Source organism: Bufo gargarizans, unplaced genomic scaffold (assembly GCF_014858855.1).
Source record: "Bufo gargarizans isolate SCDJY-AF-19 unplaced genomic scaffold, ASM1485885v1 original_scaffold_1716_pilon, whole genome shotgun sequence".
NCBI lineage: Eukaryota > Metazoa > Chordata > Amphibia > Anura > Bufonidae > Bufo > Bufo gargarizans.
Window position 1 is genome coordinate 15,645 of NW_025334479.1, and position 23,583 is coordinate 39,227.

At 48.2% G+C, this 23,583-nt stretch overlaps 1 protein-coding gene across 1 annotated transcript in view; it reads left to right on the forward strand.

The window, feature by feature from the left end:
* Positions 1 to 3,030: 3,030 nt before the first annotated feature.
* Positions 3,031 to 23,583, forward strand: part of SHKBP1 (SH3KBP1 binding protein 1) — a 36,160-nt gene continuing 15,607 nt past the window's right edge. Inside the window, exons 1-12 of the mRNA XM_044274382.1 lie at positions 3,031 to 3,161; positions 14,943 to 14,996; positions 15,499 to 15,544; positions 16,301 to 16,374; positions 16,494 to 16,552; positions 17,072 to 17,152; positions 18,731 to 18,901; positions 19,227 to 19,317; positions 19,759 to 19,949; positions 20,047 to 20,162; positions 21,086 to 21,173; positions 21,361 to 21,477. Coding sequence (XP_044130317.1) covers positions 3,103 to 3,161; positions 14,943 to 14,996; positions 15,499 to 15,544; positions 16,301 to 16,374; positions 16,494 to 16,552; positions 17,072 to 17,152; positions 18,731 to 18,901; positions 19,227 to 19,317; positions 19,759 to 19,949; positions 20,047 to 20,162; positions 21,086 to 21,173; positions 21,361 to 21,477 — 1,147 coding nt within the window. The 5' untranslated portion in view covers positions 3,031 to 3,102. The remainder of the gene's footprint in view (positions 3,162 to 14,942; positions 14,997 to 15,498; positions 15,545 to 16,300; positions 16,375 to 16,493; positions 16,553 to 17,071; positions 17,153 to 18,730; positions 18,902 to 19,226; positions 19,318 to 19,758; positions 19,950 to 20,046; positions 20,163 to 21,085; positions 21,174 to 21,360; positions 21,478 to 23,583) is intronic.

Here is a 23,583-nt window from a genome sequence, read left to right on the forward strand (position 1 = left end):
GAACACCTTAAACTAAACAAGGAGACAAGAGTGGTTTTGGGTAAAGTATTATTTCAAGCTAGACTTCTTATACTTCGAAAATGGGTCAATGAAGATCCTCCTACAGTGGGACAGTGGCGACAAGCAGTAGTTAACTTGATTAGATTGGAACGACTATCTGGGAGATATACAGAGAGGGCAGGAAAGGTTGATGAAATATGGAAAAAATGGTTGAACTAGGGCCGGGACAATGAGCAGGACACTGGTGTAGTGGGTCAGTATATATGTGTAGTAGTTTGTGATGCCAATTGCAGCTCGCGCAGGTACTGTAGCAGGGCCCTTTAAGATGTAATAGCTCATGTACCAGGTGAGGAATGCCACAGGGGGATAATGTCTCTGTATAGCAGATATGTCAACGGTGTCTCCTACCTTGGTCTGGCTGGACGCCTGGATCCTGGCTCACTTGCAATAAAATTGAGTGTGGGTCAGTAGGAGTAATTGAGGAATGATTGAGATCCAGACAGGAGATATAATCCAACTTGTCTTTACTTAATGGCAACAGATATCCATACGAGTTACAGCAATAGTCTTTTGGGACCCAGCAGGTATTGGCAATATGTGGCAGGAATCTATATATATTCTGCTTCTGATCATATGCCTAAGTGAATCTGGCAGGTATTTAGTCTTCTGCTCTGTCTGTCTTCTGCTTAGTGTGGGCCTGACTAGCTGAGGAGGTATTTAGCTTCTCCTGGACTCTGGATTGGTACTCACAGGACTGCTTGCAGGGTATGGCTTCCTGGAGATCTGTAGTTCTGGAGGTTGTTGCTTGCTTGTCACCAGCTGAGGTAGATGACTCGGGCTGGGAAGAGTGATCCTTGGCCTCAGCCGAGGCTGGATCCTAGGTTGGGATCACTGTAACTGGAAGCTCCTACGAACACAGCCTTCCCCAGGCAGGGGACTGGTACACACTAACTAAACTTCCTCTCCTCCTCATGAGACAGGACATGGGAACATCCCACTTCTGCTCACACAGGGGAGGCTAGATTGGAATAGACTATTCCAGGCTAGGTATACTAAACTGGCTATGGACTGCTAAACATATTGCTGCCACCTGCTGGCGGACAGGGAAATGACAGCATAATATATCACACAGGCCTGGAAAATACATATAATGATGAAAATGCACAGTTAAATTACACCAGATGACAATACATTTACACCTGACATGTTGTAGCAGGGAAACAGAGTTTAGTAACATACTCTGGGATGTTACAGATGCGTTTTTATTTATTTATTTTCTCTTTCTCATTCTCTCTCTCTCTCCAAAGGTTGGGGGATTTGGGGTAAAAATGTTATTGTACTATGGATTTATAATATGGATTTGTGTATTATGAATCTTTGGAATTTTTTGATACTTTATATGTTTTGCATATAATTGCAATAATAATAAAAGAATAAAAAAAAGGGGGGGTTAACGACATTTGTAAAATCAGTTTTGAATACATCAAGGGGTGTAGTTTCTAGAATGGGGTCATTTTTGGGTGGTTTCTATTATGTAAGCCTCACAAAGTGACTTCAGACCTGAACTGGTCCTTTTTAAAAAGTTGGTTTTTGAAAAATTCTGAGAGATTTACTTTTAAACTTCTAAGCCTTGTAACGTCCCCCCAAAAATTAAATGTAATTCCCAAAATTATCCTAACATGAAGTAGACATATGGGAAATGTAAAGTAATAACTATTTTGTAGGTATTACTATGTATTATAGAAGTAGAGAAATTGAAACTTGGAAATTTGCAAATTTTTCCAAATTTTGGGCAAATTTGGTATTTTTTTTTATAAATTAAAGTTTTTTGGACTCCATTTTACCAGTGTCATGAAGTACAATATGTGCCGAAAAAACAATCTCAGAATGGCCTGGCTAAGTAAAAAGCGTTTTAAAGTTATCACCACATAAAGTGACACTGGTCAGATTTGCAAAAAATGGCCAAGTCCTTAAAGTGAAATAAGGCCTGTGTCCTGAAGGGGTTAAGGCTACATGCGTACGAATGTTGTTTGTTTCCGTGTCTGTTCCGTTTTTGTTTCGTTTTTTGGGGATAGGCTGCTGTACCCATTCATTTCAATAAATCCGCAAAAAAAAAAAAAAGATGGTATAACGGTTATCTGTGTTTGGTTTTTTTTTGCGGACCGCAAAACACATACGGTCGTGTGCATGTAGCCTAAAATGAATGGGGACGTGCGCTGTCCAGTGGAACACTGAGGTGTGAATGAGGCTTTAGGGCACCTGCACACAATGCAGATTTGTATGCAGAAAATCTGAATGAAATCCGCACCATTTATTGCGGTTTTGATGTGGATTTTTGGTTTACGTTAACGCCCCCGTGAAGTCTACAGAAGGCGCAGAATCGCACAAAGAACGGACATGCTGTGGATTTTCAAAATCCGTGCGGCAGGTTAATTGCCGCATGTAAAAATATGCAAAGTGTACATGAGGTCTAATCTCATACACTTTGCTGGTACCGTATTACACAGCGGTTTTTTTCACGTAGGTTTGTTCTGCAGGACACGTCCATTAACAATTCATTTTCTAATAAATGGAGAACAGGCCTAAGGGCTCATGCACATGACCGTATGTATTTTGCTGTCTGCGAAAAATGTGGATGACGTCTGCGTGACATCCGTATTGCAACGTTTTTTTGGGGGTTTTTTTGTGAAGCCAAAGCCAAGAACAGAGCACAAGTGGAAGACGCACATAAAGAAGGCTTGAGGGTTTCCATAGTCTGAATCCACCCCTGGCCAGCCTTACAGGGGTCAAGTCCCAATAACTACTTCACTCTGGGTAAAAATAATTTTTGAGACGCCACAAAACTGAATGAAAGTGGCGCCAAAATAGCCTGTCCTACATAACGTCCTATAGCCGAGCACGTGACATCTGTGGCGCTGCCCACTTGTACTGACGACGAGCTCCGCGTTTCCGCCTTCTCACTTATACATCACGAGGGCGGGACAATGCTGTGATTGACAGTAGCGGCAGCCAATGAGCAGCCCGGTGACAGTCACCGGCTCTGTCTGGTGTTGCCGGAAATATGGCGGCTCCTGTGTAAGGGGGACGGTGAGAGAGGGAGGCATGGCGGCGCCGGGAGGCCGCAGCGGGGACGTCATACACCTCAATGTTGGGGGGAAGAGGTGAGTAATATGAGCGCATCTTTAACAGTGCTGGGAGGGAAAATGCCTGGCTGTCGGTATAATGAGGGTGGACCAGTATAGGCACTGGTGCTGAGATATGGGGAGAGGTATTTTACCAGTGCCTCCTTCTTACGTCATGGCTGCTTGTATTTGTCACGTGATGCCCCCACCCTTTTGACGTCATTGCTGTGGTAAGGCTCTGTTCACAGTCTTTTGCTGATGGAATTTGGCGCAGGATCTGCAGCGCATGGTTTTCAGTGGGGGCCGCGCAGCAGTTCATGGCGTCAGCACAGACACAACTGGAAACTGTGGCGGGTGTCCGCCCGCGGTTTGATGCGTTCAGATATAAAAACCGCAGTAGAAACCTGTCCGGTTTTCCATTATAAAATCCACCGTGTGAACTAGCCCTAAACGGATATTTCCGTCTAATAAAGTGACGGGCTATCTATAGGGTACGCCATCTTTTTATGGTCAGGGGAGGGTCCGACCTCTGGGACCCTAAGCGCCGGTGTAGTGCGTTTTTTTTATTTTTATTTTTTTTCCCTGCTTTGTGGCGCCCCCCCCACCTGGCTGTGCAGGGAACTGCAGCATGGTGAATGTGCTCCTTTATAGTTTCCTGCACATCTGCATGGCCTGGAGCGGCGCTGTGCAGGGGAAACCTAAAGGGGTTGTCCACCCCCTTGTGTGTTTGGGCAGCATACTTACCTGCTCCTGTCACTGGGTCCGCCACCCCCGCCATCAACATCCGCTTTGACGCCGCTGCAGCCAGTGGTTGGCTGCAGTGGTGACCTGCCTGCTTTGCATCACATCAGTTGGTCACATGACTCAAGGTGGGGGGGGCGGGTTGCTGTGCAGCCACTCGCTGGTCTCAGCAGTATTCAGGACCTCACTACGGCCCGAGTTTTATTTAAAGGGGTATTCCGGTTAGATTGTTATCCCCTACCCAGAGGACTGATTGTTGGGAGTCCTCTCACTGTGACCTGCACTGATCACTAGAACGGGGTCCCCATACCCCCTGCAACACCCCTGAAATGAACGGAGCAGCCAGTCGGGTGTGCGTGTGGCCGCTCCATTTATTTCTAGAGATAGGTGAGCGCCGTCTCCGGAGCTCCCATAGAAATGAATGGAACGGACACGCACATGTTGGTTCATTTCAGGGGGTACGGGGCCCCCTGTTCTCGTGATTGGAGGGGGTCCCAGCAGTAGGACCCCCACCGATCTAATGGCTAGTTGGAATACAAGACAACCACCCTCCTCGCAGTGATTGATGTGCTGCTTCCAGGACCCCCGGCAATCAAGAGTCCAGTGAATGGGACTGAGCTGCGGTACCAGACACTGCGGACCGTACAGATAAGGCACCGAGTGGGAAAACCGCGCTCTGCCCCTGTAACTGTGCTGAGTATAACCCATCAATGTTTAAAAGGGTTCCTGGGGCCAATTAATACGCAGTAAAGGTACTAAAATAACAAAATACATCAGACGCACAGCTATTTTCTCCCCTGCCTCTTCCAGCGCCGCGCTCTGGTCCTGCAGCAGTGACATCATCTTCCTGGCTGCGTCCTGTGCACCACAGGCCACCATGCAGCCAATCGCAGGCTGCAGCGGCGATGTACTATAGACGGGTCATCACCGCTGTACATTTACTGTCGCTGGGAGAGTTTTAATTGAACTAAGATCCTGAGGACCCCTTTAAGAGGTCAAGAGTTGTCCCATAAGGTCACCCCCTCTCCAGGACACTCTTCGTCTATAGGGTGGTTATATGGCCTCCCATTCAGTCCTATACAGTGTGCACGTATTGTAGGATCCTGGCGTATCCCATGGGGGTGACCTCTCTGTGTTGCACAATGACCCCCTTTTTGAATCTTTTCCGTGTCACTTCAAAACGCGTTGGTTAAGAGTGTTCACACGCGGCAGATTTAAAAATTTTATTTTTATTTTTTAAACACTCCTCCCCTGAAAAATCAGCGGTAATCGCTGTATGTGTATTTTATTTTATTTTTTTCCATGCTTGTGAAAAATGCTTTAAAACGCATTGCACCCGCGCGAAAAAAACTGAACATAATCGCAGACAAAACTGACTGAACTTTCTTGCGAAATGGTGCGAGTTTCCCTGAATGCATCCGGAGCAAATCCGTATCGTTCTTGTGAAAGAGGCCTAAATGGGAACTCTGATCGTGTCCGGACTAGCAGGTTTATGATGGGTAAGGCCGGCTCTTTCAGCAATTAAGAATGTCGTTGAACCGGCTTATAATTGGCGCTAATTAAAAAATGTTCGGTGATGTGAATGTGATGATCACATAGGTGTCTGCTCACCAGAAATCCATCCAGCAGCACCCTACCCGACTACAAGGGTGGCTTCCCAATAGACACCCCCAGTGATCAGGTACTCCGGAGCGAGGGTCACTCTTTGTAACCACTTTCCATTCTTTACAAAAAAAGAACACATACAACTTTGCTTTCCATCCAGTGGCCACACGTTATCAGCGGAACACAACAGCAGAGTCCGGTCCCGAGGTGGGTGTCGGACGCCACCTGCGACGTTTCGAGGGAGCTTCACCCCCTTTCTTAAGCATGTGTGCAAACCCCTTCAGCACCAAATAACACCTAGGTACGCAGCTGCCCGATACCTCCGACCTTCACGCTGGGTTCACACCTGAGCGTTCGCAATGGAGCGCTCTGTATGCGCGATTGTACCGGCGTTTGCAATCGCGCATACAGAGACAAGCGAACGTCCATTGTCGCGCGTTCCCGAAAGTCTATGTACGGGAACGCGCGACAAGGTGCCCCAAAGAAGCTCATGTACTTCTTGGGGCGTCGGGCGTTTTACAGCGCGATCGTACGCGCTGTAAAACGCCCAGGTGAGAACCATGCCGATAGGGAAAGATAGGTTTCTCCTTGTTGAGCGTTTTACAGCGCGTAGGAACGCGCTGTAAAACGCTCAGGTGTGAACCCAGCGTCAGTCACCTGACAGTCAGGCGGTCCTCCACACGTATGTCATGTATGGCCAGCTTATTAACTCTGCTGAGAGTTTGCCGTGTGCAGAGAGCATTAACCCTTTCATGACCAAGGGTCATTGATGCCCCAGTGTCCAGGTCAAAATTTTCAAATCTGACATGCGTCACTTTATGTGGTAATAGCTTTGGAACACTTTTACTTATCCACGCCATTCTGAGATTGTTTTCTCGTGACACATTGTACTTCATGATAGTCATATATTTGAGTCAATATATTTCACCTTTATTTATGAAAAAATCCCAAATTTACCAAAAATTAGGAAAAATTCACAATTTTCCAAATTTCAATTTCTCTGCGTCTAAAACAGAAAGTGATACCTAATAAAATATTTATTACTTAACATTCCCCATATGTCTACTTTATGTTGGCATCATTTTGGAAATGTCATTTTATTTTTTTAGGGCGTTAGAAGACTTAGAAGTTTAGAAGCAATTCTTACAATTTTTAAGAAAATTTCCAAAACCCACTTTTTAAGGACTAGTTCAGGTCTGAAGTCACTTTGTGGGGCTTACATAGTGGAAACCCCCATAAATGACCCCATTGTAGAAACTACACCCCTCAAGTTACTCAAAACTGATTTTACAAACTTTGTTAACCCTTTAGGCGTTCCACAAGAATTAAGGGAAAATGGAGATGAAATTTAAAAATTTCACTTTTTTGGCAGATTTTCCATTTTATATATTTTTTTTCTTTAACACATTGAGAGTTAACAGCCAAACAAAACTCAATATTTATTACCCTGATTCCGCGGTTTACAGAAACACCCCACATGTGGTCGTAAACTGCTGTACGGGCACACGGCAGGGCGAAGAAGGAAAGGAATGCCATACGGTTTTTGGTAGGCAGATTGTGCTGGATTGGTTTTCTGAACGCCATATGTTTTTTATTTTTCTGCCGATCGTCTTGTGCAGGGGCTCGTTTTTTGCAGAAAGTGTTGAGGTTTTTATTGGTACCATTTTTGGGTACATAGGATTTTTTGATCATTCATTATTACACTTTATAGGGCAAGGTGACCCAAAAATTGGCTGTTTTGGAACAGTTTTCATTTATTTATTTTTACAGAGTTCATCTGAGGAGTTAGGTCATGTGATTGTTTTATAGAGAAGATCGTTACGGACGTGGCAATACCTAATATGTATACTTTTTCTTATTTATTTAAGTTTTACACAATAATAGTATTTCTGAAACCAAAAAAATGATGTTTCTCGCCCATTTTCCTTGGGGGACACAGACCTTGGGTATAGCTCAGCTCCCTAGGAGGCGTGACACTAAGTAAAACTGTTAAGCCCCTCCTCCATCAGCTATACCCTCAGCCTGGAGATAGAGGCTACCAGTTTTAGCTTAGTGTCCAAGGAGGCAAGACACCCCCTGCTACTGCAGGGCTGTTTTCTCCTTGTTTTAATTTTTTCTCTAATTTTGTTATTTTATTTTTGTTTTTTCCTAGGGATACCAGAGACGCATTGGACCTCTCTGTTCTCCCGGGGTTGAGCTGCACCAGTGCCAACGTATTTGCGCTGCTGCCTCCCCCACTGAAGCAATAGGAGGATCTGGGCAGCACCGGCTCCCCTACATCCCGCCAGCTAGGGGGTCGCCCGCACGCCAAGCCCCTCTTCCAGCTTCCTGCCACTGCGGTGCCAGGGGCTGAAGGGGCGACCCTGCTGGAAGGAAATGAGGGTGAAGACAGGTAAGATGGCTTTTCCAGCCCATTCCCTGTCCCTGTTGCACTGGGTTCGGGGGGGGGGCACCCGTGGTCGGCCGTTTCCTGCGCTTCTCAGAGCGCTCTGTGGGATCTCCCCATCTGCCTGCTTTTCATGTACCTCCCGATCTTACGCTTAAAAGATAGCCCCTGCTTCTTACTACCTCCCCGCCGCCGCCCGCTCCGTACCGTGATCGAGGGGGCGGGGCTTAGGCCCGGCATCGGCGGTTCGGTTCGGCGGGACGGGGGTCAGGTGACCACCTTACCTTCTGACGTCCGGTTATACCGCCGCGTTTTTGGGGCCTGCGGGCCTTTCTTTGACAACGTATGCCTGGGAATCTCGGGCAGCACGGGGTGCGGGTGTTTTTTTCGCGCGCGCGTCATGGGGGCGGAGTTTCGTTATGAAACATTCAAGCGTGGAGGGGGCGGAGCTTGTTCCCGCGTCTCTGCTCAAGCTTGCCGCGCTTCCTCACTCCGGACTGAAGTGGAGACACGTGGGAGACACCGGTGCATCGCTGGGGACGCACGCTGGTTTTCTGGCTGCCTCGCGGCTGCTGATCTGGACCTTCGCTCCTAGGGATCTGACCTGACGTTCTTCTGAGGCACTGGTAGGGCTGTTAACCCTCTCCTAACCCCACTGGTCATAGCCGCTGCAATCCCTTGTCCCTGTATCAAGGTACGACCACTTGTCAGCATGTCTGATCCCACGGGTGCCCCCAAACCCTGGTACCACGCCTGTACCGCCTGCAAGGCACTTTTTCCAAGTGGGCAATCTGAGCCGCATTGCCTTGCATGTCAGGCCCCGGTGCAGGGCCCGCTTTCTGCTGTGCCCCCTGTTGTTTCTGAACCCCCTGACTGGGCTAGGTCTCTGTCTCTGGCGGTGGAGAGCCTTACACACGTGGTGGGCCGTCTCGTGGATAGACCGCCTCTCCCGCAGACTGCCGAAATCCCTGTCGCACCTGCTGGGAATGCCGTTTCTGCCGCCCCCACTGATTCCCTGCCTCCCAGTGAATCTTCCAGGGCCCGGCGTACTCAGAAACGTTCAAGGGTTGAGCGCACATCTTCTCCTGATGTTTCGCTCTCTCCGCCATGCGTGCGAACTCAGTCAAGCCTATCCTCTCAAAGGGATACGCCTTCTGAGGGAGAACTGGCGGATTCGGATGTGGACATGGACTCAGAGCTTCCGTCAAAATTGTCATCCGCGGTGGGGCATCTTATCACTAGTATCCGCGATACCTTTCAGATACACGATGACCCCCCCAGCTCTGAACAGGCCGGCGTGTCCTTTCTCCGACCCAGACAGGCCTCCAAGGTCTTTCCCATACATGCAGATTTTTCTTCTGTGGTATCCAAGGCTTGGACTCGGCCAAACGTCCGCTTTGTTACACCAAAAAAGCTGGACATTTGTTATCCCTTTCCGGCGGAGTCTGTGACCACCTGGACATCTCCGCCCAAGGTGGATCCTCCTGTGGCTCGCCTGTCCAAAAGCACTGCTATTCCTGTACAGGACGGATCTTCCCTCCAGTCCGCTGAGGACCGTCGGACGGAATCCCTTTCCAAGGCAATATTTTCTGCCTCTGGTTCAGCCCTTAGACCGGTTTTTGCCTCCGCCTGGGTTGGCAAAGCGGTCTCTGAATGGGGTTTGCAGCTGGAGCAGGAGTTGGGGTCGGACGTTCCTGTTCAGGACCTCCGTTCCTTAGCCCAGCTAATTATCCAGGCTGGAAAATTTATTTGTGAGGCCTCCCTGGATGCGGGGGCCCTCATTGCCCGTTCCTCTGCCCTGGCGGTTTCTGTCAGGAGGGAACTCTGGCTGAAGGTTTGGGCGGCGGACGCCGCTTCCAAACGCTCCTTGGCCGGTCTACCGTTCACGGGTTCCCGCTTGTTCGGGACCCGCCTGGACGAGCTTATATCAGAGGCCACGGGTGGGAAAAGTACTCTCCTTCCCCAGTCCAGGCCAAAGGGCGCCCCACGGGGTCGCGCGGGTTCGTCCCGTTTTCGGTCCTTTCGTAAGCCCTCCGGATCTAGACCCGGGGCCAGGTTCTTCTTCCTCTGGCCCAACCCAGGATAGACGCAAGAAGCCGTTTTTTCGGGCGCAACCTACCTGGCGCAAGACCCAGCCTGCACGGGCTACCACAGGCCAGCAGCCCTCTGCCTGAAGGTGCGCCCCCACCCACCCGGGTGGGGGGCCGCCTTCTCCTTTTCAGGAACGTTTGGCGGAACCACATCTCAGATGCATGGGCGCTCGAGATTGTATCTTGCGGGTACAAGATCGAATTTGCGGCCATTCCGCCAGACCGTTTCTTCCGGTCCCGTCCTCCGCGGGACCCCGTACGAGCGGCCTCTTTCTTCGCGGCCGTTCGCTCACTCATGGACAAGGGTGTCATCGCCCCGGTGCCTCCGACGGAAAGGTTCAGGGGGTTCTACTCGAACCTCTTCGTGATCCCCAAAAAGGAAGGCTCGGTGCGACCGATCTTGGACCTGAAGCGCCTGAACCGCTTCCTCCGCCTGCAGAGATTCCGGATGGAGTCTCTCCGGTCCGCAGTGGCCTCCCTGGAAAAGGGGGATTTCATGGCCTCCATCGACGTTCAGGATGCATACCTCCACGTTCCGGTTGCTCCATGTCATCACCGCTTCCTACGCTTCGCGGTGGGGGACGATCACTTCCAGTTCGTTGCCCTTCCCTTTGGTCTAGCAACGGCTCCTCGGGTGTTCACCAAGGTCCTGGCCCCTGTCTTGGCCCTTCTACGTTCAAGAAGTGTTTTTCTTCTTCCGTACTTGGACGACATCTTGGTCAAGGCACCCTCCCTTTCACAGGCATCCGGCAGTGTGGATCTCACTCTGGAGACCCTGACGCGGTTTGGTTGGATTATCAACCACCCCAAGTCTTCCCTTACCCCCTCCAGACGGCTGATCTTCCTGGGGATGCTCCTGGATACGGAACTGGCAGAGGTCCGTCTTCCGTCGGACAAGCGTCTGGCCCTTCGCGGGTCGGTTCGCAGCCTTCTCCGTCATCACCGGCCTTCCCTCAGATCCGGCATGCGGTTGCTGGGGAAGATGGTTGCCTGTTTCGAGGCAGTGCCGTTCGCACAATTCCATTCCCGCACCTTTCAGAGGGCGATTCTGTCGGCCTGGGACAAATCACCGAGGAGTCTGGACAGGACCTTCCTTCTGCCTCCCCTGGCTCGGGCTTCCCTCAACTGGTGGTTGCATCTCCCTCTGAGGGGGAGGTCCTTCCTTCCACTGAACTGGCTGGTGATTACCACCGACGCCAGCTTACGGGGGTGGGGGGGGTTTTCCCTCCCCGATCCGTCCAGGGCGTTTGGTCTCTATCGGAGTCCAGACTTCCGATCAACATTCTGGAGCTGAGGGCAGTTCTTTTGTCCCTCAGACACTGGACCCATCTACTGAGGGGCCGCCCTGTTCGGATCCAATCGGACAATGCCACGGCGGTGGCGTACATAAACCATCAGGGAGGCACCCGCAGCGCTGCGGCGATGCAAGAGGTGTCCCTCATTCTCCTCTGGGCGGAGACGCACGTGCCAGCCTTGTCTGCGATTTACATCCCGGGGGTAGACAACTGGGCGGCAGATTTCCTCAGCCGGTCCACCATCGATCCGGGAGAATGGTCCCTGCACCCAGAGGTGTTCGAGGCCCTTTGTCTTCGCTGGGGTCGCCCCGACGTGGACCTCATGGCCTCCAAATTCAACCGCAAGGTTCCCCTATACGTATCCAGGGCACGGGACCCGGAGGCTTACGGCGCCGACGCGCTTGTCCTTCCGTGGTGCCAATTCTCCCTTCTGTACATCTTTCCTCCTCTTCCCCTCCTGCCACGGGTTCTTCGGAGGATCGCGGCAGAGGGCGTTCCCGCGATTCTGATCGCCCCGGATTGGCCCCGTCGGTCCTGGTACGCCGACCTAATGTTGCTGTTGGCAGACGTTCCGTGGCCACTGCCCTCCAGGGAGGACCTTCTCTCTCAAGGTCCGATCTTCCACGAGCATTTAGGCTCGCTACGTTTGACGGCGTGGCTGTTGAGACCGCCGTCTTAACGCGACGGGGTTTCTCCGCGGACGTTGTCCGCACCATGATCCGTGCTCGTAAACCCGTATCTTCGAGGATCTACTATCGGGTTTGGAGGTCCTATCTGGGGTTCTGTGAGTCCCGGAGCGTCCCACCTCTCCGGTTTTCTCTTCCCACGATCCTGTCCTTCCTCCAGTCGGGCCTGGACCTGGGGCTGGGCCTCAGTTCTCTGAAGGGACAGATTTCGGCGCTGTCTATTCTTCTCCAGCGTCCCCTGGCCCCTCTGGGGCCGATTAAGACCTTTTTGCAAGGGGTGGCTCACTCTGTTCCACCGTATCGCCCTCCGGTTCCTTCCTGGGACCTGAATGTGGTGCTCTCGGCGCTTCAATCTGCCCCCTTCGAGCCCTTGCGGGAGGTCTCCCTTCGCCTTCTGTCCTGCAAGGTCATCTTTCTTGTGGCCATCACGTCTCTCCGGCGGGTGTCTGAGTTGGCGGCTCTTTCTTGTTCCGAACCTTTCCTGATCTTCCACCAGGATAAGGTTGTGCTCCGACCAGTCCCGGCTTTCCTGCCAAAGGTGGTCTCCGCCTTTCACATCAATGAGGACATCGTCCTTCCGTCGCTCTGTCCCTCTCCTTCCCACTCCAGAGAACGGGAACTGCACCGTCTGGATGTGGTCAGGGCATTGAGGATTTACTTGGAGGTCACCGGATCCTTCCGGCGCACGGATTCCCTGTTTGTGGTCCCGGAGGGTTCGCGCAAGGGTTTGGCGGTCTCCAAGGTGGCCATTGCCCGGTTCATTAAACTGGCGGTGTCTGAGGCTTATCGAGCCAAGGGTAGGGCTCCGCCTTTCGGCGTCACTGCTCATTCCACCAGAGCAGTCGGGGCTTCCTGGGCGCAGAGGCATCGAGCCTCGGCTGAGCAGTTGTGCAAAGCGGCCACTTGGTCCTCTTTGCACACTTTCACCAGGTTCTATAGGGTGCATACGCACGCGTCGGCGGATGCTGCTTTGGGCCGCCTGGTCTTGCAGGCTGCGGTTTCCTGATGCTCCGGTGGTCCGCCTTGGGTTATGGTCCCTCCCTTCTTGGACTGCTCTTGAACGTCCCAAGGTCTGTGTCCCCCAAGGAAAATGGGCGAGAAAAGGAGATTTTTGTATAACTTACCAGTTAAATCTCTTTCTCGCTCTTCCTTGGGGGACACAGCACCCACCCTTCTGTGTTTGGTTCTAGGGTTTTGGCTGGCGCCCCGTTGGGTTGTTGGCTGTTGTTTGCATTGTTGGTTGTTTCCTTTCACTACTTGGACACGCAACTGGTAGCCTCTATCTCCAGGCTGAGGGTATAGCTGATGGAGGAGGGGCTTAACAGTTTTACTTAGTGTCACGCCTCCTAGGGAGCTGAGCTATACCCAAGGTCTGTGTCCCCCAAGGAAGAGCGAGAAAGAGATTTAACTGGTAAGTTATACAAAAATCTCCTTTTTAGTGTCTCTATAGTCTGAGAGCCATAGCTTTTTTATTTTTTGGGCGATTGTCTTAAATAGGGTATCATTTTTTGCGGGACGAAGTGACGGTTTGATTGGTACTATTTTGGGGGTCATAAGCCTTTTTGATCGCTTGCTGTTGCACTTTTTGTGATGTAAGGTGACAAAAATAGCTTTTTTGGCACAGTTTTTTTTATTTTATTTTTATGGTGTTTATCGGACGGGGTCAATCACGTGATATATTTATAGAGACGGTCGTTACGGACGCGGTGACACCTAATATGTGTATTTTATTTTATTTTTTCATTTTTTTATAGGAAAAGGCAGTCTTTTTTTTTTTATTTACATTTTAATTTATTTATTGATTTATTTTTACTTTTATTATTTTCACTTTTTTTTTTATCAGTTCCCTCTTGGATCTTGAAGATCCAGTGGGGCTGATAGTTGTACTATACTTTGCAATGCTCTTGCATTGCAAAGTATAATACTTCCAGACTGCCTGTAGGTGGCAGCACTGGACACCTTTGCCATGGCAACCGGACGCTTTTGCAAAGCGTCCGGTTGCCATGGCAACCATCGGGCGCTGCGATCACAGCGCTGCAGCCCCGATGGTGGAGAGAGGGAGCCCCCTCCCTCTGTTAACCCGATGGATGCCGCAACCGCAGCATCTATCGGGTTACAGGAGAGTGTCAGCATAGAGCTGACACTCTGCTGATGGCGGCGGCTCAGGAATGGAGCCGCCGCCATCACACACACAGAATGGGGAATCGGGGGGTAGGGACAATATTGAGGGAGGCTGGGGCAGGAGGGGCGGCCAGAAAATTAATGCAGGGGGCGGGGAGGGGGCAGACCGCATGCCAATCAGGGCAGGAAGAAGCACATGACCGCCGGCTGGGAACAGATCAGCGAGGCACAGATCGGGGTAGGGGGGGACCACAGAGGGGCACCAAAGGCTTGGAGGATCGGGGGGCATGAGGAACACTATCGGCTTTCAGGCTCTGATCTGCAGAGCGCAGATCAGAGCCTGAAACCGGCATTTTTTCACTGCCGCGATCCGTTTGGTTAGTCTGCACAGACTAACCAATCGGATCGATTGCCGGCAAGGGGCCACTCCGATTGGTCCCTTGCCGGCATTACTGCACTGTATGCTGTCCGTGACAGCATACAGGGCAGGGGCAGAAGCTTTAATCCAAGCGCTTTGCAGCGCTTGGATTAAAGAGCTGCCAGAACGTTTATATACGTGGTAGCTGCACGGGGTATGTGCAGCTATCACGTATATATACAGATTGCGGTCGTGAAAGGGTTAAACAAGAATATTTGGCAGCCGCCCTCCTATTGTTGTTCAGATTGTTCCCATAAATAGATTTGTCTCAGGACATTGCACTTAAGGATAGTCAGTTGCACCTACCTACCTACATAGGGTAACTGGGGGCCTATGGAAACGCCTGACATATTCACCAAGAGCTTTTTTGAAGGGTGTGTCAAATGTACATTGAAAGTACAGTGTAAACATAGCCTTAGATATCTCATCAGGGACCACCATGTCTCCCCTCGTTGTAAAATGTCTTTCCCGTCCACAGGTTCAGCACTTCCAGACAGACCCTGACGTGGGTTTCAGACTCCTTCTTTTCCAGGTATTGAATGTATATTACATTTTCTCTGCTCCGCTGTACATGTTGTAGCTGTTTGCAGAAGCAGAATTTCAGGGGTCGTTCAGAATGAACCAAAAATGGGACACTGGTGGGAAATGGCATAAAATTTAAAGAAGCTGTACTTCCATACTAGACCATACATTTTCCTATGTCCTCCCCCTGTCCTGCTGTTTGTATAGACACATGGCTGTGGCTTACCTGATTAGAGATGTTTTTCTCTTGTTGATAGGAGGTTCCGTTCCCGAGTTATGATACTTTTTTCCTAATATGCAAATTAGACCTTTGGTGCAATGAAGGCATCGCCTTTGCTCTTGTTGCACCCAAGCTCCACTCCTTTCTGTGGAAAGCTTCTCGCTGACTGCTTTGTCACTGCTTGGCCCTGTCAATGAAAGTGAGGGGGGCTATCATGTCAGGAAAAATGTTTGTGCATCCTTGGCCAACACTAATATTGTTTGGTTTTTTTCTTTTGTTTGTTTTACTTCAGCCTCCTCAGTGGACGCATTTCTTCCCTAAAAGATGAAACTGGTGCGGTGAGTTTCTGCAGAATTTATGCACATATTTTACAATAGAAAGTGGATATTAAAAGCCATGCATTAATGGGGGTTTCAGAAAGCTACACAGCACTAAAAGTAAGTGGGTTATCCAGTGATTGATAATGATGACCTGTCCTCAGGATAGTTTATCATTATCACATCGGAGGGGGTCCGAGTCCCAGCACCCCCTGCCGATCAGCTGTTTTAGGGAGCCGCCATGCTTACTGGAGCTCTGGGAGCACAGCAGGCTCCCGGCAGCTTTCCAAGCACAGCTCCGTAGTGTACATTGTATAGCGGCTGTCATTCACTTCAATGGGGCTGAGCTCCAACTAGGCCATGTGACCAATGTACAGTGCCATCACGTGGCCTAGGAAGAGGCCACGGCACTCTGAGTGTCCGACCTCCTCTAACAGCTGATCGATGGAGGTCCTGGGTGTCGGCGCCCACCAATCTGATATTGATGACCTATCCTGAGGATATAGTCTCGATATATATTACTGGATAACACCTTCAACAAATAGCTACTCACACATACTTGCCTTTTCAGATTCACCAAAATTTCAGTGGTCCCATACTAGTCTCTATTTACTAGGCTGCGGCTGTGCCGTCCTTGACGCATGACCCTGCAGCCAATTGTTGCCGCAGTGGAAATGTCAGTGTAGATGGCAGCCTCTGCTGTGGCCAGTGGCGGGCCGCCGTGGTCACGTGTTGAGTTTGTGACAATAGCCATCTTGTATTGTTTTTTTATTACAGATCTTTATCGACAGAGACCCTACAGTGTTTGCTCCAATACTGAACTTCTTACGAACCAAAGAGCTCGATACCAGGTCAGTCCATAGAGAGGGTGAATAGAGCCTCTTTTTATCTGACTTGTACAAGTCCATTTCTACCTTTTTTATTTGCATTTTTTTTTTTTTTTAATGTAGTTTATTTTGTTGTTTTCCAGAGGCGTAAACAGTTCCCTTCTCCTACACGAAGCAGAATTTTATGGAATCACCCCACTAGGTAACAAATCGTCTTCCTGCTTCGGTGGTCTGCATTACACTAGCAGCATTTTAAAGAAGATCTATCACCTCTCCTGTGTTTTAGTAACCAAATGCGTTCTCCATGAAATAATGATTCAGGAGCATCTTTTTCTTATAACTGTGTTGTTCTGTTCCTCCGTGAATCTGCAACTGAGTGTTATCATCTGGGAGGGCTGCCTCCCTGATGCCAATCGGTGCCGCCAGGGTCAGATTGTTGTAATAACTAAGGAATGGAACGACATAGCATTATATGAACAGATGCTCCAGAATCGTTCTCCAGATCAATAGTATAACGCCACAGAGACCCTGTTTTTGTAATGAGAGTTACATTTAAAATAAAAGGTAAAAAAAAACTGTCTCTGTAATTATTGAATATACCCTAGTCCACCTATCAGGTCATTATTTTTCTTACATGAAAAATCTAATTATTGAATAAAACCGATTTTGTCCAGAGTGGAGCCAGGCCCTCTTTAATTAAATGTATCCCTTTTTTTTCCAGTGAGACGCCTACAGCTGTGTGAGGACTTGGAACGCTCCTCATGCGGGAGTGTACTATTCAATGGATACCTCCCTCCTCCAGGTAAGAGATTGTGAACCTTAGGATTTTCTATACATTGCAGAACACTATTTGCTTCTCAATAGCAGCATGGGCCGGGTTCTGTGAGAGAGAGAGTGTCCTGCTCTGTCTTCTAGGCTCCTGTACGGGAGACATCGCTGGAGAATCACATTGCATCCTACAACGCTTGCGTCAATACTGGAGACAGAAGCCTATGAGTCGGAGCATGACACTAGTGCCTAGTAGATAGATACAAGCAAAATCTGTGCAGTGTGTTCAGAAATACTGTTATTGTATACGCTCTTAAGCCTTATTCACACGTCATTAATTTCCATCAGTGATTTTTGAGTCAAAATCGGGACTGGAGCCTCCACAGACATAAGGTATAAGGGAAAGATCCGCACCTGTTTAGAGCCGCACCTGTTTTTTGCTTAAAATCACTGACGCGTAAATGAGGCATTGCACTGTAATCATTTTCCTATGTAATAGGAGGTACACGTTAAAGGGGTTGTCCAGGATTAGATGAAAGGGTCTGGTTTTTATTCCTCCAGGAACAGCACCACATCTGTCCACAGGTTGTGTCTGGTATTGCTGTTCACAAGCATTCACTTGCATTTGGTTAAGCCTACCAATTAACGTAAATCTTTAGCCATTAGGTCTTTGGTCTCAGGGTGTACACATTCACTGGACTTTAAAAATGTAAAGTCTGTATTAAACCTTCCGAATTTTTGGCAAATGATCACTAACGAGCATTCGTATGAACGCTCGTTAGCAATCATCTGGCAGTGTAAGGGCTCATGCACGCGAACGTATATTTTTCTGTGTCCGTTCCGTATTTTTTTTTTCAGACCGTATACAGAACCATTCAAAAACGGAAGTTACTGTGTGCATTATGTTTCCGTATGTCCATATTTCCGTTCCGCAAAAAAATAGAACATGTCCTATTATTCGCATTACGGACAAGGATAGGACTGTTCTATCAGGGGCCAGCTGTTCCGTTACGCAAAATACGGAATGCACACGGACGTCATCCGTATTGCGGACCGCAAAATACATACGGTCGTGTGCATGAGCCCTAATGCTGCTGCCGATTGCCCAATGAACGTGCAACTCGAGCTTGTTCGTCAGGCAATTATGATTTGCTCAAAAATCGTTTGCTGGCGGCAGATCTTGCTGTTTAATTACGATCTGCCGCCGGCAAGCCAGTAGACGGCATGGGGATGAGCGATGGCATAACGATCTCTCCTCCCCATTCTGTGGAGGAGATGGCTGCATGTAATAACAGCGGTCTCCTCCGCTAGCGTGAGCAGGCAATTGCCGGGAGGGACAGTTTCCCTCCCGACAATCGCTTGCTCAATCAGCCTGTGTAATACACACTTTAGTGTCATTAGTGCTTAAACCAGGCATGCTCAACCTGCAGCCCTCCAGCTGTTGCAAAACTACAACTCCCATCATTCCGGACAGCCTACAGCAGGCATGGTGGGAGTTGTAGTTTTAAAACAGCTGGAGGGCCGCAGGTTGAGCATCCCTGGCTTAAACCATTTAGTAGGGAGTGGTTAATTAAATTCGTCTTGATTACCGTCAAGATGTTTTGCATTTCAGTCTTTCCGGCCAAGAGGAGGAATCGGCACAGCGTTTCTGGACTGCAGGTCAGCTCTAGAAGTGCTGGGAATGAGCGTGCACCTGTTCGGAGGAGCAACACTATGCCCCCTAATTTGGGGGGTGCTGGCATTCTCGGACGCTTGTTAGAAGAGAGGAGTTACGGAAATGGAGGTTTGTTTTATAATGTACATTTTTTTTAAATATAAATATTTAGGCATGTTCCTTGCAAACATGCAGCTATACCCAGTCAATGGATGGGTCTGCACAAATATTGGATGAAGTGCACAAGATGGCATTCACGTATATTATAGGGATGGTTTTCATCCGATCACTTGCTGAAAATAGCACATTGCACAAATTTAATACATTAGACTCCACATAAATTGCATATAAATCTTCTGTCCTGTTTTTCATATCATGGGGAGAACATGCAAACCTCTAAATATGCTTGGTTTTTGACATTGCACTCACGCATCTATACTTTGGTTTATTTTAGGGCCCACTGGTGACCCTGGCATGGTTCGAATTATTTGTGGACATCATAACTGGATTGCTGTGGCTTTTGCTCAGTTCATAGTCTGTTACAGGTATTGTCATTGGAGGAAGTGTCTACAAAGAAGTATAATACAGCATTTTTACACTATTGGGGGGAACTTAGTCCCACAACTTGCTGCAGACTCCTTTACACTCCCACATCTTAGACATATGTGAAAAGTCTTTGCACCTAGGCCGGTTAGTTTCTGAAACAGAGTGACGGCAGCGCTCCACTGAGGGCTGCACCCGTCCTGGCAATATTATGGCCTGTATGTAGCTGAAGGAGTGTGTGTGGTGGGCTGGAGACACAAACCTTACGTCAGAAGCTGTGCTAAATGTCAGTGACACTTTAACATTGAAGGACAGTTAGAGGGAGGTACGTGCTAGATGCCATTTTTTTATGCAGGAGTCAATCACTGTTTGTTTTTTTTGTTTTTTAAACTTAATGACATATACATTATAATCCCTTTTGGCTCATGATTCTGCTTTTCTAGAATGAAAGAGACGTCCGGATGGCAGCTGATTTTCACTAGCCCTTGTCTGGACTGGGTGATTGAACGGGTGGCTCTTAATGCCAAAACCATTGGAGGGTCCCTGGGAGACAATGATAAAATGCTGGCTGTCGCATCCTGTAGTGAGATTATCTTGTGGGCGATCACTGGTGACGGCTCGGGAAGTGAAATAGGTAAGGCAGATAAAACAGACTGAAATATCTGAGTAATGTGGCGATATTGAGATGTTTCCCACTCCTGCCGTATTCATTCAGTAATTGTCTGTTTCAGGGGTCTTTAGTCTTGGGGTCCCAGTGGAAGCCTTGTTTTTTGTGGGAAATCAGCTAATAGCCACCAGCCACACTGGCAAAATAGGAGTGTGGAACGCCGTGACCAAACACTGGCAGGTGAGATTTCTGCATTGTATATTAGGTGATTATCTGTTCGTGGGACCCACATCTTCAGTTATCTTCAATTTAACGTGAAATGTTTTGACTTCAGATATATAGCTGGTCATAGACGGTAAGAGAGGAACATGCTTATAATTGTAACTAAGATCAAAGAAGTGATTTGATCATGGAAATCTATGTAAAAACTCAAGAGAATGATTTCCACATATTTTTTATTTATTTTTGTAGATACAGGAAGTGTGAAATTGAAGACACTTCCTATATCTGCCATGGTGCAAGAAGTGTACATGTTGAAACTGGCAGTGCCCTGTAGAAGACTATTCGGGCATAGTTGTCTTCTCAGCATAGATACTAAAATCTACAGCTATGTGTCTATAACCATAATCTGCCAAGAAAAGTTCTTGGCATTAGCAGCACCCCACCAATCTGACATGTATGACCTATCCAGATGATATTCTTATCAATCTCATTAATCTTAATTACCGGATAACCCCTTTAATACAAGGCACGTACTAATGTATTGTGATTGTCCCTATTGCCTCCTTTGCTGGCTGGATTACATTTTTCTTTGCATTATACACTGCTCGTACCAAAAGATTTTGGCCACCGCTGCAGCGCTGATACAGGGTGGCCGGGAAAGGAGCTGCTGCGTGTGCATGCCTATGTGTGCTGGATTACAGGGTGGTTGTAACCCCTGGAAACGAGCAGTGTAAAATGTGATGGAAAATTAAATCCAGCCAGCAAAGGAAGCAATATGGACAATCACAATGCATAAGTAAGTGCCCTGTATTAACTTTCTCTACATGATAAATGCCTTTTCCTGAAGTGAGACAACCCCTTTAATCCAAAATTTCAGTTGTTTAAATTTTTTATGATGAAATCAGTCGCTGACTCTACTAACCCCCATTATTTTGTGACAGATCCAGGATGTGGTACCCATAAACAGCTATGACACTGCTGGATCCTTCCTTCTGCTTGGTTGCAATAACGGGTCCATCTACTATGTAGGTAAATGTCTGATTTTGTTTTGCTTGTCTATAGAGGACTGGTAGGTTTGTCTTCTATCGCAGAAAATCAAATTCAGTTCTTTTTATATGTACATTATCTGGTGAAAGTGACTATATTATAATATGTATTTACCAACTAGTTTCTTTATCTTTTATTGATCTTTATGCAATTCTCTTTATTTTTGCAGATGTGCAGAAGTTTCCATTGCGGATGAAGGACAATGATCTTCTTGTTACAGAGCTTTACCGTGATCCCTCAGAGGACGCCATCACTGCTCTCAGTGTCTATCTCACACCAAAGACAAGTAAGAGACTGGATGTTTATTTTTATTTTTTTCTCAATTGTCATTTATTGATTTTTATTTTTTAAAGGCAATGGATTTTGTTTGTTATTGATTTGCTTCCTAAATGCAAAATTAGGCAAGTTTTTAAGTAATTTTCACTTCTAATTAGGGATGAGCGAATCGACTTCGGATGAAACATCTGAAGTCAATTCGCGTAAAACTTTGTTTCAATACTGTATAGAGCGTCTGGTCCGTACAGTACTAGAATGTATTGGCTCTGATGAGCCGAAGTTATTTCGTGAAGTCTCGCAAGACTTCGCGTAATAACTTCAGAAATTGATCTATACTGTAAAAAAAACATTTGCCGAACTCTGGTTCAGTTCTAAGGTTCTTTAAGAGCAAGTGAATTTTTTTTGCTGAATTACGGTCAATCTGTTTGCAATGGGAGCGGAATCTTTTTCCCTGCGGCAGCGCTTCGCCTGCTCCATGTTATCCAAAAACTTTTCAAAGTTAAACTCCTCACCTGATGAGGCTGAAGATATGGTGGTGGTAGCACTGTCAAGACCCAATTCCTCTTGCTCTTGGCAGTCCTGTAGCCCACTCATCCTAATTGCTACCTCAGTCAAAGATTCTTTTCCTTTAGTTATCTGTTGATCATCCAGCAATATACGATGACTTGGGTCCATATAAACAGCTGCCAAAATAATTGTATTATCTAATAACAACAGTGTCTCCGTTTCATTGAAGCAGCAATGGCATCTGCTGTCTAGGTCTAAGGCTGGGTTCACACCTGAGCGTTTTACAGCGCGTTCCTACGCGCTGTAAAACGCACAACAGGCAAGAACCAATGATTCCCTATGGGAATGGTTCTCACCTGGGCGTTTTACAGCGCGTACGATCGCACAGTAAAACGCCCGACGCTCAAACAAGTGCTTGAGCTTTTTTTTGGGCGTTTGTCGCGCGTTCCCGCACATAGATATTCGGGAACGCGCGACAATGTGTGCATGCCTGTCTCTGTATGCGCGATTGTAAACGCCCGTACAATCGCGCATACAGAGCGCTCGTTTCAGAACGCTCAGGTCTGAACCCAGCCTAAGACTTTCTAAGTCTAAGCAACCAATCGGAGCTCCCCTTTCAATTCTCCAGAGCACTATATGAAATGAAAGGGGAGCTCTGATTGGTTGCTATGGGCAACAAAGAAACTTCTACATCTAGACAGTTTTCATACCTAAGGCCGTAGGTGTTTTACATCCTGCTGCTTCACAGTCTAGAAAGTGAAGCTACTAGCAGTGCTAGGTAACAAGGGCTTGCCAATGGCTTCTACACCTATAGTACTCTTTCCAAACATGAGCTCAGAGAAAAATCACACTAAAACGTAAAGCATACAGAGAGAACTTGCAGTGGACAATAGATTCATGCGCAGTTTATTGAAAGTTTAGATATATACTAAGAAGTACTTGTCTTAACCCCTTAAGGACACAGGGCGTACCGGTACGCCCTGTTTCCCGAGTCCTTAAAGGGATTCTGTCACCTCCCCTAACCCAAAATCGGATTTTAAAGCAGTCATGCAGCACAGCTTACCTTGAATAGGCTGTGCTCTTCTATCTTGTAATCTGTCCAGTAGTTTATGTGAAAATCGACTTTTATGGTTATGCAAATTAGCCCTGAAGGTGCCCAGAGGGGCGTTTTGTTCCCCTTAGTGAGCCCAGTAATGCCCCTCTTACAGTGCCCAGCCCGCCTTCCTTGCGACTGTCTAACCGCCCCCAGCCTCCCACAGCCTTTCATCCCTCTCCTCCCCCTCCCTCACGGCCGAACGAACTCTCGCACAGGCGCAGTACCCACTGAGGGCTGCGCCAGTGCGATCTGCAGGAGACTGAGAGCAGGAGCTTCATCCTCGTCACTGGGCATGCGCCGAGCCCAGTGACGTCCGATGCTCTCTCTTCCCTGCTGACTGCTCCCTCCCTCTCCATCGGGGGGCTGCTGTGCCTTTGCCCCATGCTCACCCTTCCCCGTCTGCGAAGTTGTGGCAGACGGGGAAGGTTCCCATGGCAACAGGATGCCTGCTCAGGCGTCCTGCTGTCCATGGTGCTGATCAGATCTATGCTAAAAGCATAGATCTGTTCAGTG